Source organism: Arachis ipaensis, chromosome B2 (genome assembly GCF_059453495.1).
Source record: "Arachis ipaensis isolate K30076 ecotype BB chromosome B2, ASM5945349v1, whole genome shotgun sequence".
Lineage (NCBI taxonomy): Eukaryota > Viridiplantae > Streptophyta > Magnoliopsida > Fabales > Fabaceae > Arachis > Arachis ipaensis.
In genome coordinates this window covers 28959881-28973150 of record NC_142437.1, presented here as the reverse complement: position 1 = coordinate 28973150, position 13270 = coordinate 28959881, and the positions used below count along the sequence as shown (strand labels likewise).

Below are 13270 nucleotides of genomic sequence, written 5' to 3'. Positions count from 1 at the left end.
CTCTTTCTAGAGGTTTCTCTGGCCTTAGGTGTCATAAATGGTTATGGAAAAAAAAGCAACGCTTTTACCACACCAAACTTAGAAGGTTTGCTCGTCCCCGAGCAAAAGAAGAAAGAAAGTAGTAGAAGAAGAAGAAGAAAATGGAGGAGATGGAGGGAGAAGGTGTATTCGGCCAAGGAGGGTTTTAGGTGGTTATAATGTGTGAAAAGGAAGGAGTGATGGTTTGAATTTGAGTGGGTGGGTGTAGGTGGGTTGTATGATGGTTTTGGAGGAGTAATGGAGGTGATTGGTGGAAGTTATTTGGGGAAGAGAGTTATGAAAAGGTGTGAAGAGGAGAGAAGAAGAGGTGGGGTAGATGGGGATCCTGTGGGGTCCACAGATCAAGTGGGGCCAAGGACTTAACATCCCTGCTCCAATTAGGCGTGTAAAACGCCCTTGCTGCGCTATCCTGGTGTTTAACGCCAGACTGCTGCTTGTTTCTGGCGTTAAACGCCCAAATGTAGCCTATTTCTGGCGTTTAACACCAGGTAGATGCTTGTTTCTAGCGTTAAACGCCAGCTTGGTGCCTGTTTCTGGCGTTAAACGCCAGACAGATGCTTGTTTCTGGCGTTTAAATGCCAGACTGCTCTTCTCCAGGGTGTGCTATTTTTAATGTTGTTTTTTTATTTTGTTTTTGATTTTTCAGTAGTTTTTGTGACTCCACATGATCATCAACCTAATAAAACATGAAATAATAAAGAGAAAATAAAATAGATATGATTAAATAACATTGGGTTGCCTCCCAACAAGCGCTTCTTTAATGTCAATAGCTTGACAGTGAGCTCTCACGGAGCCTCACAAATAATCAGAGCAAGGTTGGAACCTCCCAACACCAAACTTAGAGTTTGAATGTGGGGGTTCAACACCAAACTTAGAGTTTGGTTGTGGCCTCCCAACACCAAACTTAGAGTTTGACTGTGGGGGGGCTTTGGTTGACTCTGCAGTGAGAGAAGCTTTTCATACTTCCTCTCCATGGTTACAGAAGGAGATCCTTGAGTTTTAAACACAAGGTTGTCCTCATTCAGTTGAAGGATCAATTCTCCTCTGTCCACATCAATCACAGCTCTTGCTGTGGCTAGGAAGGGTCTTCCAAGGATGATGGATTCATCCTCATCCTTCTCTGTGTCTAGGATTATGAAATCAGCAGGGATGTAAAGGCCTTCAACCTTTACTAACACGTCCTCTACTTGTCCATAAGCCTGTTTTCTTGAGTTGTATGCCATCTCTAATGAGATTCTGGCAGCTTGCACCTCAAAGATTCCCAGTTTCTCTATTACAGAGAGTGGCATGAGGTTTATCCCTGACCCAAGGTTACATAGAGCCTTCTCAAAGGTCATGGTGCCTATGGTACAAGGTATTAAGAACTTTCCAGGATCCTGTTTCTTCTGAGGCAATGTCAGTTGATCCAGATCACTCAGTTCATTGATGAGCAAGGGAGGTTCATCTTTCCAAGTCTCATTACCAAATAACTTGGCATTCAGCTTCATGATTGCACCAAGGTACTTGGCAACTTGCTCTTCAGTGACATCTTCATTCTCTTCAGAAGAAGAATACTCATCAGAGCTCATGAATGGCATAAAGAGGTTCAATGGAATCTCTATGGTCTCTAGATGAGCCTCAGATTCCTTGGATTCCTCAGAGGGAAACTCCTTGTTGATCACTGGATGTCCCAGGAGGTCTTCCTCACTGGGATTCACGTCCTCCTCCTCTTTTGTGGGTTCGGCCATTTTGGTTATATCAATGGCTTTGCACTCTCTCTTTGGATTTTCTTCTGTATTGCTTGGGAGAGTACTAGGAGGAGTTTCAGTGACTCTTTTACTCAGCTGGCCCACTTGTGCCTCCAAATTTCTAATGGAGGACCTTGTTTCATTCATGAAACTTAAAGTGGCCTTAGATAGATCAGAGACTATATTTGCTAAGCTAGATGGATTCTGCTCAGAACTCTCTGTCTTTTGCTGAGTGGATGATGGAAAAGGCTTGCTATTGCTAAACCTGTTTCGTCCACCATTGCTAAAGCCTTGTTGAGGCTTTTGTTGATCCTTCCATGAGAAATTTGGATGATTTCTCCATGAGGGATTATAGGTGTTTCCATAGGGTTCACCCATGTAATTCACCTCTGCTATTGCAGGGTTCTCAGGATCATAAGCTTCTTCTTCAGAAGATGCCTCTTTAGTACTGTTGGATGATTCCTTCAATCCATTCAGACTCTGAGAGATCATATTGACTTGCTAAGTTAATATTTTATTCTGAGCCAATATGGCATTCAGAGTATCAATTTCAAGAACTTCCTTCCTCTGAGGCGTCCCATTACTCACAAGATTTCTTTCAGAAGTGTACATGAACTGGTTATTTGCAACCATGTCAACGAGTTCTTGAGCTTCTGCAGGCATTTTCTTTAGGTGAATGGATCCACCTGCAGAATGGTCCAATGACATATTTGATAATTCAGACAGACCATCATAGAATGTGTCCAGGATGGTCCATTCTGAAAGCATGTCAGAAGGACACTTTTTGGTCAGTTCCTTGTATCTCTTCCAAGCTTCATAGAGGGATTCACCTTCCTTCTGTTTGAAGGTTTGAATATCCACTATAAGCTTACTAAGCTTTTGAGGAGGAAAGAACTTGGCTAAGAAAGCCGTGACCAGCTTATCCCAAGAGTTCAGGCTATCTTTAGGTTGAGAGTCCAACCATATTCTAGCTCTGTCTCTTACAGCAAACGGGAAAAGCATAAGCCTATAGACCTCGGGATCAACCCCATTGGTCTTAACAGTATCACAGATCTGCAAGAATTCAGTTAAGAACTGAAAAGGATCTTCTGATGGAAGTCCATGAAACTTGCAGTTCTGTTGCATCAGAGAAACTAATTGAGGTTTAAGCTCAAAATTGTTTGCTCCAATGGCAGGGATTGAGATGCTTCTTCCATGTAAATTGGAATTTGGTGCAGTAAAGTCACCAAGCATCTTCCTTGCATTGTTATTATTTTCGGCCATGTCTCCTTCTTTTTCAAAAATTTCTGTCAGATTTTCTCCAGAGAGTTGTGCTTTAGCTTCCCTTAGCTTCCTCTTCAGAGTCCTTTCAGGTTCAGGATCAGCCTCAACAAGAATGTTCTTATCCTTGTTCCTGCTCATATGACAAAGAAGGAAATAACAAAGAAAATATGGAATCCTCTATGTCATAGTATAGAGATTCATTTATGTGAGTAGAAGAAAAGAAATTCGAACACCAGGAGGAAGAGAGGGTTCGAATTTTTAGATGAAGAGAAGTGTTAGTAAATAAATAAAATAATTAGAAAGAGATGAGGGGGAGAGAATTTCGAAAATTAAATAAAAAGAAAAGAAAAATATTTTTGTTTTTAATTAAAATTAGAATTAAAATTCAAAAATTAAAAAGAAAAATTAAATTAAATTAAATTTAAAACAATTAATTAATTAAAAAGGAATTTTAAAAAAAGAGAGAGAAGGGATTTTCGAAAATTAGAGAGAGAGAGAGAATTAGTTAAGTAGTTTTGAAAAAGATATGATTGAAACAAAAAGATAAGATTGATTGAAAAAGATTTGAAAATTAAATTTTGAAAAGATAGGAAGTTAGAAAATAAGTTAGAAAAGATTTTGAAATTGATTTTGAAAAAGATGTGATTGAAATTTATTTTGAAAAAGATTTGAAAAAAAAATTTAAAAAGATTTGATTTTGAAAATTAAAGTTGATTACTTGACTAACAAGAAACTAAAAGATATGATTTTAAAATTTAAAGATTGAACATTTCTTAATAGGCAAGTAACAACTTAATATCTTTGAATCAATCACATTAATTGTTAGTATTAAATTCAAAAATATGAAATAGAAATAAGAAAAAGATTTTCGAAAATCAATTTGAAATTTTCGAAAACTATGAAAGAAAAATAAAAAAGATTTGATTAAAATAGAGTTTTTAAAATGAAAATTTGATTTGACTCATAAGAAACAACTAATTTTGAAAAATTTTTGAAAAAGTCAACCCAAATTTTCGAAATTTTGTGATAGAATAAGGGAAAGATATTTTTTTGATTTTTTTGAATTTTTAATGATGAAAGAGAAAAACATCAAAAAGACTCAATGCATGAAAATTTTGGATCAAAACATGTGATGCATGCAAGAACACTATGAATGTCAAGATGAATACCAAGAACACTTTGAATGTCAAGATGAACATACACCAAGAACTTATTTTTGAAAAATTTTCAAGAAAAGAAAACATGCAAGACACCAAACTTAAAAATTTTTATTCTTTAGACATTAATGTTTCAAGAATGCATATGAAAAACAAGAAAAGACACAAAACAAGAAAATATGAAGATCAAACAAGAAGACTGGCCAAGAACGACTTGAAGATCATGAAGAATGCAATGCATGAAATTTTCGAAAATAATTTTTTTAGAAAATCAAAAAGATGCAATTGACACCAAACTTAAAACTTGACTCTAGACTCAAACAAGAAATAAAAAAATATTTTTCATTTTATGATTTTATAAATTTTTTTGGATTTTCAAAAATTATTTTGGGAAAAATGAAAAGGAAAAAATATTTTTTTTTATTTTTTTTTTTGTATTATTTTCGAAAATAAGACATAAAAAGCTTGAAAATAAAATAAAATTACCTAATCTGAGCAACAAGATAAACCGTCAGTTGTCCAAACTCGAACAATCCCCGGCAACGGCGCCAAAAACTTGGTGCGCGGAAATTGTGACGGTTCCATTCCTTGGTAACGGCGCTGAAAACTTTATACGCACGTTCATAATCTTAATTCTTTGTCACAACTTCGCACAGCTGACCAGCAAGTGCACTGGGTCGTCCAAGTAATAAACCTTACGTGAGTAAGGGTCGATCCCACGGAGATTGTCGGCTTGAAGCAAGCTATGGTCACCTTGTAAATCTCAGTCAGGCGGATTCAAATGTATTAAGAGATTATAGTGTACTAAAAGATAATTAAAATAGGATAGAGATACTTATGTAATTCATTGGTGAGAGTTTCAGATAAGCGTATAGAAATGCTTTCGTTCCTCTGAACCTCTGCTTTTCTGTTGTCTTCATCCAACCAATCCTACTCCTTTCCATGGCAAGCTTTATGTAGGGCATCACCGTTGTCAATGGCTACATCCCATCCTCTTTGTGAAAAAATGGTCCAATGCGCTGTCACTGCATGGCTAATCATCTGTCGATTCTCGATCATACTGGAATAGGATTTACTATCCTTTTGCATCTGTCACTACGCCCAGCACTCGCGAGTTTGAAGCTCGTCACAGCCATCCCTTCCCAGATCCTACTCGGAATACCACAGACAAGGTTTAGACTTTCCGGATCTCAAGAATGGCCATCCATGGGTTCTAACTTATACCACGAAGATTCTAATATCTCGGACTCGGTCCCCTGTATTAGATATCTAAGAGATATTCATTCTAGCTTGTTTGCGTGTAGAACGGAAGTGTTTGTCAGGCACGCATTCATATGTGAGAATGATGATGAGCGTCACATAATCATCACATTCATCATGTTTTTGGGTGCGAATGGATATCTTAGAATAGGAATAAGCTTGAATTGAATAGAAAAACAGTAGTACTTTATATTAATTCATGAGGAACAGCAGAGCTCCACACCTTAATCTATGGTGTGTAGAAACTCTACCGTTTGAAAATACATAAGTGATAATGGTCCAGGCCCCATAAAAGTCTAAGATAGCATAAAACTGATCAAAGATCCTTAACAAAGATAGTAAAAAGTCCTATTTATACTAAACTAGTTACTAGGGTTTGCATAAATGAGTAAATAATACAGAAATCCACTTCCGGGGCCCACTTTGTGTGTGCTTGGGCTGAGCAATGAGCTTTACTCATGTAGAGGTCTTTCTTGGAGTTGAACGCCAGTTTGTAACCTGTTTCTGGCGTTTAACTCCACTTTGCAACCTGTTTCTGGCGTTTGACTCCAGAATGCAGCATGGAACTGGCGTTCAACGCCAGTTTGCGTCATCTAAACTCAGGCAAAGTATGGACTATTATATATTGCTGGAAAACTCTGGATGTCTACTTTCCAACTCAATTGAGAGCGCACCATTTGGAGTTCTGTAGCTCCAGAAAATCCACTTTGAGTGCAGGGAGGTCAGAATCCAGCAGCATCTGCAGTCCTTCTTCAACCTCTGAATCTGATTTTTGCTCAAGTCCCTCAATTTCAGCCAGAAAATACCTGAAATCATAGAAAAATACACAAACTCATAGTAAAGTCCAAAAATGTGAATTTTATTTAAAATCTAATAAAAATATACTAAAAACTAACTAAATTATACTGAAAACTATGTAAAAATAATGCCAAAAAGCGTATAAATTATCCGCTCATCACTTCTCCTCCTCCATTTTTTTCCATTCAGTATACAATGTCCACTTCTAAACAAGCCCTTGATTCTAATGCTCCTACCCCTGCCTCTGCTGGTCCTACTATTGGTGCTGCACCTGTTGGTCCCGCTCCCGCTGCTCCTGTCCATTCCAATAGAGTTGACCCAGGCTGGAAATATATTAGTACGGTAGAAGAAGGAAATACCAATGACACCATATTTACTTTTTGTGGAAAAATTATGAAAGGAAGCATCACACGGGCAAAAGAGCACTTAATGATCAAGCCTGGAAATGTTGCTGGATGTAAAATGGTTCCAAAAGATGTTATTGCTGAATTATAGGAGTATTACCATCAGAAAAATTGAGGAAGACAAAGTGCCACCCCGGGAAGCACCGAAGAACAGAGTGTCAATGCTAGGAAACTTGACTTAGAGAGTTTGGGGTTCGGATTGTCGAAGGAAGATGCTCAAAGGATTGATGAACCTCATAATCCAGCTCCAATGGCAGCAGCTAGAGGGGGTGCAAGTAGTGCTAGAGGGGGTGCAACTAGCATGAGAGGTCCAATGGACTTGTTTGTTAGAAAACCTGAAACTGCCATTTCAAGAAACAAAAGAGAGAAATTAAGGCAGCAGAACATCAAGGAAGCATGTAATAAGGAAGCAGTTCATAGAGTTCATCGATACATAGCACGGTGGTTCTACCAAGCTGGGATTCCATTGAACCCGGTAAAGTTAAAGAGTTTTCAAGAAATGTTGTGGGCTGTTGGAAGCTTTGGTCCCAATTTACCTGCTCCCAGTTATCATACTCTAAGGGTTTCGCTGCTTAATGAGGAGTTGGATTATACCAAAGGATTATTGAAGGTTCATAAAGAACAATGGGAAAAGTATGGTTGCTCTATTATGTTAGATACTTGGATGGATAAAAGGCAAAGGAGCATTATTAATTTTCTTGTAAACTCTCCAACTAGGACAATGTTTTTGAAGTCTATTGATGCTTCTAATTATGTAAAGACTGGTGAGAAATTATTTGAACTTCTTGATGATGTTGTCAAGGAAATTGGTGAGCACAACATTGTTCAAGTTGTAACTGATAATGGGAGTAATTATGTTCTTCCCGGTAAGTTGCTGATGGAGAAAAGGCCAAATTTGTTTTGGACTCCTTGTGCTGCCCATTGTTTGGATTTGATGCTTGAGGACACTGGGAAGTTACCATTAATTCAAAAAACCATAAAAAGGGCCATTTCGTTGGTTAGCTTCACTTATAGTCACTCTAGCACGTTAGCTATGTTGAGACACTTCACAAATGGTAAGGAGTTGGTAAGGCATGCAGTCACCCGATTTGCCACTTCATTTCTCTCTTTGGAAAGGCTTTATGAGGAGAAAGGAAATTTGAGAAGAATGTTCACCTCGAATGAATGGGCAAAGAATAAGTTGTTAAAGGAGGCAAAGGGGAGGGAGGCAACAAAGATTGTTATCATGCCCTCTCTTTGGAATCATGTCAAGTACACCCTTAAGATCATGGGCCCTCTTGTTCAGGTGCTTAGACTTGTTAATGGAGAGAAAAAGCCACCAATGGGATATATTTATGAAGCAATGGAGAAGGCAAAGGAATGCATCATGAAAACATTTCTTAATGATGAGAGCAAGTACAATGATGTTTTTAAAATCATTGACAACAGATGGAATTGCCAACTTCATCGTCCATTGCATGTAGCTGGTCATTTTCTAAATCCCGAGTTGTTTTATGACAACCCTCGGATTGAGATGGATTTAGAAGTTACAAAGGGGTGGTTTGAGTGTATCACTAGATTGGTGCCAAGTCAAGCTGTGCAACAGAAGATATTGGAGGAACAAGCACTATACAAGACCGGCTATGGACTTTTTGGATCAGATTTTGCAAAATCTCAAAGGAAAAAGATTTCACCCGGTAAGATTGTTATAAATTTTACAAAGCTTTATAAATTTAGTTCGATTAAAGGCTTAGACAAATTTATTTTAATTTTATAGCATTTTGGTGGTGGACATATGGGCATGAAGCTCCAAACATGCGAGATCTTGCTATCAAGATCTTGAGCTTGACTTGCAGTGCTTCTGGATGTGAGTGCAATTGGAGTATATTTGAGCATATTCATACTAAGAAAAGAAATAGGCTTGATCATGAAAGGATGGAGAGTTTGGTCTTCATAAAGTATAACCAACAACTCATCGAGAGGTACAACCTTAAAGATGAAATTGACCCTATTACACTCAATGATATTGATGAGTGTAATGAGTGGTTAGTGGGAGAAATTGGGACTGCCACCTTTCGAGATGATAGTGTGGATGATGATGCTGATTTGGTTCATCAAGATGACAACACTTTGAGTTGGAACCTTATTTTTGAAGCAATGGGAGGACATGAGCCTACAACAAATACTAGAAGACAACAAAATAGAAAAAGAAAAGAACCTGCAACTGCAAGAGGTGGTGCAAAGGGTGGACCAAGTGGGTCTAAGGCTTCAAAAAAAGGAAAAGGAAAGGCAGTAATTGTAGAAGAGGAAGAACCAGAATTTGAAGATGAAGAGGATTCTGAAAATGAAGAAGAACAAGAAGAGGATATTCAATCCAATGATACTGAATCAAAGGATGATGAGGGGGGAGAGGGACATGATAATAATCGTGTTAATTTGGATGAATTTGATGAGAGCTAGAATCTAGATGATCTATAGTTTTTATGTTTTGTGTCTTCTATTTTATGGCTTGCTTATGACTTTTGAGTTATGATTTGAACTTGATGTTATGTTTATTTGCTAAATTTGCTACTATATTTGCTATATTAATTGGATGTTTTATGACTAGAAAGTTACTTATATAGATAGATTTTATAGTTTATTATATTTACAATTTTTTTGCATGTTTTTTTGTACATATATGTGTATTTTTTAGGTAATCCGCCATTTCTGCCATTTTTCGCAACGCCATCCGTTATAACTTTATGGTGAATTTTTGGCTCACCGTCATGAGCCGCCATCCGCAATCAAAAACTATGTAATGAGCTAAAATGGACACCATAAATTATGCGTAGCAAATATAAGAACTCCCTGGGTGCAGTGTAGCAAACATCCACATGATTAAATCATTCCAAAGAAGAAAAAAATTAACTATATGATGAAAATTTATCCAAGCAAGGATTTATGCTTTTTAATCATTTTTAAATGATTACGAGCTTTATTCTAATCAAACACACAATAGTGCAAATGAAATAGCCCACTTTCCCCAAAAATGCCTAAGAATTAAAAAAGTTTAAGTATAAATGAACAAAAGTCTCTACCTAAAAATGCACAATTGTGAATTTTACAAGCCTTGTGTTGAACTAGAATTCATAGAAAGCCTTCCCTTTGCATAAAGAGTATAGATCATCTATTCCAGAAAATAAAAAAGAACAGGCAACTCATACAGTAATCAAAATATGCAAAGTTGGGGGAGGAGGGTAAGAATCAACACTTCTAAATTAGTACTCCATGTCTAAATCCAAATACAGCATAACAACTCAGTTAAAAATGAATCTCTAAGATGTCGAGTTCTCGAAAGCATACTAATTTCTAGATAATTTATCTGTCTTTTCTCTGCGCAAGTTATGCCTAAAATATGCAATGAATCATATAGTCTTCTCTAATAGGTGTAGTGTCCAATAGCAACAACAAGCAAGAATACTAACAGGTCACGTTGAAAGTATCAAATATACATTATGTTGCACAAGTTAATGACATGCAAGAATGAATAACAAATGATGAATAAACCACCAATAATATTATCTGACGAGAATCTTCTCGAAAGGTAGAAAGTGACAAAGGCTTACTCCAAATAAAGAAACTTTTGTCACATTTTTAAATCTTCTGAAAATATTTCTATCTTTGATCTTGGGTTTTATTTTTTAACAAGGGATTTTTAGTGTTTAGTAGTAAATAATAATATGAAGCAACATAGAACATTGAAGAAGATGCAAAGGCAGAAAGAAAGTATTTTTAAGAAAGACACTTTTGGCAAGATTAACCAAAGCCTCCATCACAGTTCAACAATTATGCAATTGTCAATCCATTAAAATTTTACCTTTCCCCTCACTTAAAATGATTCAAAATTCGTGAAAATTCTATAACACATGACACTAGAAGAAGAACGGAAAGAAAAACCCTACATTGGTAAGAATTAAAATCTCAAATTCCAAACCCAAAAACTGCACGTATCCTTTGGAAGATGAGATCCCTTCACCCTCTCTCCGTGTTATCCACCACAGTGGCATTTCCATACCTACACACACCACAACAATATCATTTAACAAATTGATAAAAAAAACTCAAAACAAACCTTCCAATAACCAATTCAATTAAAAAAAAAAGGCTTACCTATCGTCTTTAGGAACATCATTATGTGTGAGCTTGACAACAGTAACCCCAGGTTCAGGCTCCTCCAACACAAGCTTTACCTATAACAATTTCAATCACCATTTTATTTACACGCACGCATTCAAATCTCTACATTAACAAAAGAATGAAATGAAATGAACAAGGTCATACCAAAGAATGAACACCATTAGACCAGCTTCCAAACCTCCATTTCTGAACGATCAACTTAGCTTCCTTTAACTCCACATTGGTTCCGGTAATAGAACCATTGAAGATGCTGAACTCTCCACCAACCTCCTTGCTGATCTTCGCATTGCTCTGCGTGAAACCCTTCCACCTGTTCTCATCTAACAATATCTCATACAAATCTCTCACCCTACAATTGAACCTCTCCATCATGCTAATACTCTTGAATCCCTCTTTCTTCTTCTTCTTAGCCTCCTTCTCCATCAAACCCTCCTTCTCAGTCGCAGCTAAAGCCAAAGAAGGCGACACCCCCCCACTGACGCAGCTGCGGCAGCATGATTCTTTAGAGCGCAAAGGTTCTTTGTGGAGTGTTGGGGTGAGGGTTGAGGTTCTTCGAAGCTTTTAGGATTTTGGGTTCTTTGAAGAGAAAGGGGGTTTTGAATTATGAAGGAGATATGTAGCATTTTGAATTATGAAGTAAAACGCATCATTTTATTTTTTTTTATGAGGACCTTTTGGCCACACTTTTGAAGTGTGCCAAAAGAGTTGTAGGAAATGGTCACCTTTCAAAACACTACTATAACAAAATCCTGTCGCCACACTTTAAAAGCATGCCTATTTTTCTCTGTCTACGCTTTGTAAGTGTGGCAAAAAAAGCGTGGCCAAATCTTGAATCACTTGCCACCTTCATAAGCCGTAGACCCCTTTCACCATGCTTTTTAAGAGTAGCAAAAAAACGTAGCCAAATCTCTAATCAATCACCACCCTCGTAAAAGCATGGCCATTGACCACTTTTGGCCACGCTTTTAAAGCGTGGCAAGAAAAAAGCATGGCCATAGGCCTTTTTTTCTTGTAGTGTTATGAACACTGATAATGATTGATTATGGATTGAATGCTTAGATTGGCAAGGTCTGAGTGTTATTCTGCTAGCGTACTGATTTGTTATTGCTTTGGCACCTGCACCAGGTAAGGACAGAGGTCTCATCTTACTTGTTTCGTGGTTGCAGTGTAATTGCGGGGATGAAGGTTTTATCTCATCCGCCGTAAGGACAGTGGTCTCATCCCACTCATGAGTTAATAGAATTAAAATAATTGGTAAAGAATTGGGGATAATAAATCTAATAACTTGAGATTTTGATGAAAGACTATGAATGTATTTGATTGCCTGGGTAAGATGCAACAGTTGCGGCTTTGCCCCGCTTGCTCTGGATTGATATTTGAGGCAACTGGGTATGATGCAAGAGTTACGGCTTTGTCCCACTTGCTCCGGATTAAGCGGTTAAACACATGCCTGGGTAAAACGCGAGGGTGGTGGTTTGTCCCACTTGCTTCGGGTAAAATTTTGAAACACTTGGGTAAGATGCAAGGGTTGAGGTTTGTCCGACTTGCTCCGAGTTAAGACTTGAAACACCTGGAGAAGACACAAGGGTTGATGTTTGTCTCACTTGCTTTGGGTTGAGACTTGAAACACCTGAGTAAGACACATGGGTTGAGGTTTGTCCCACTTGTTAAAGGTTGAGATTTGAGACACCAAAGTAAGACGCAAGGGTTGTGGCTTGTCCCGGTTTCTCCGAATTGATATTTGTAAACACCCGCCTGGGTAAGACACAAGGGTTGAGGTTTGTCCCACTTGCTCCGGGTTAAGCGGGTAAGAGGCAAGGGTTGAGGTTTAGTCTCACTTGCTCAGTGTTGTAGTATTCCATATCCAAGCTAGCTACCGAATGTGTCAGGTTGTGGCAGTTTAACCAATGCGTGAGCTCCTGTCTAGTAGGACAGGCATGCATCATTTGTATTTGTGTGTATTGATTAGGTGTGCATCTTGTATTTGCCTTGTTGAATAATTGTATCTATATGCTATCTGAGCTATTTGCTTTATCTGTTCTCTCTATTTGTGTATTCTTTGTATTGTTTTGTATGTGTTTGAATAATTGAGAGATTCCTTATACTAGCGATGGTGACGATGAGGGTTGTTCTTGATGCAATGTTAATGATTGAATGATTGGATGGTGGAAATGGATTTGACTGATATTTGAGTTGCCTGGATAGATGTAAGGATTGTGGTCTTATCGCACTTGCTCCGGGTTGAGAATTGAGATCACTAGTATGACTGATGACTTGTATTGAGTAGAGTCGAGAATCTAAAATTACTAATTTAGCTGAGATTTAGTCTGGTCACCCTGTTGGGATTAGTGGAACCCTAGGCTTGAACCTTGTGTTGATTAGAGTTTGGGATTGTCTAACGGGTTCATATCTTTTTATATAGTCTCTATTTGGATTTATTACACTATTGGGAACCTTCGAGTTC

General features: G+C 37.7%; 1 protein-coding gene, 1 non-coding gene and 1 pseudogene across 2 annotated transcripts; 2 read left to right on the top strand and 1 right to left on the bottom strand.

Annotated features, from left to right (window-relative positions):
• The first annotated feature begins 2528 nt into the window (after positions 1–2528).
• Positions 2529–2636, top strand: LOC148573435 (small nucleolar RNA R71). Its single transcript, XR_015906663.1, has one exon. It is a non-coding gene; the product is annotated as a small nucleolar RNA R71 (small nucleolar RNA).
• A 4322-nt stretch (positions 2637–6958) lies between these two features.
• On the top strand, positions 6959–9087 carry LOC107627083 (uncharacterized). Its single transcript, XM_016329949.2, has 2 exons — positions 6959–8324; positions 8405–9087. The coding sequence occupies exons 1-2, from the start codon at positions 6962–6964 to the stop codon at positions 9085–9087; spliced, it is 2046 nt and encodes a 681-aa protein (XP_016185435.2). The 5' UTR covers positions 6959–6961.
• Positions 9088–10590: 1503 nt separating this feature from the next.
• LOC107628267 (uncharacterized) lies at positions 10591–11265 on the bottom strand (annotated as a pseudogene).
• Positions 11266–13270: the final 2005 nt, after the last annotated feature.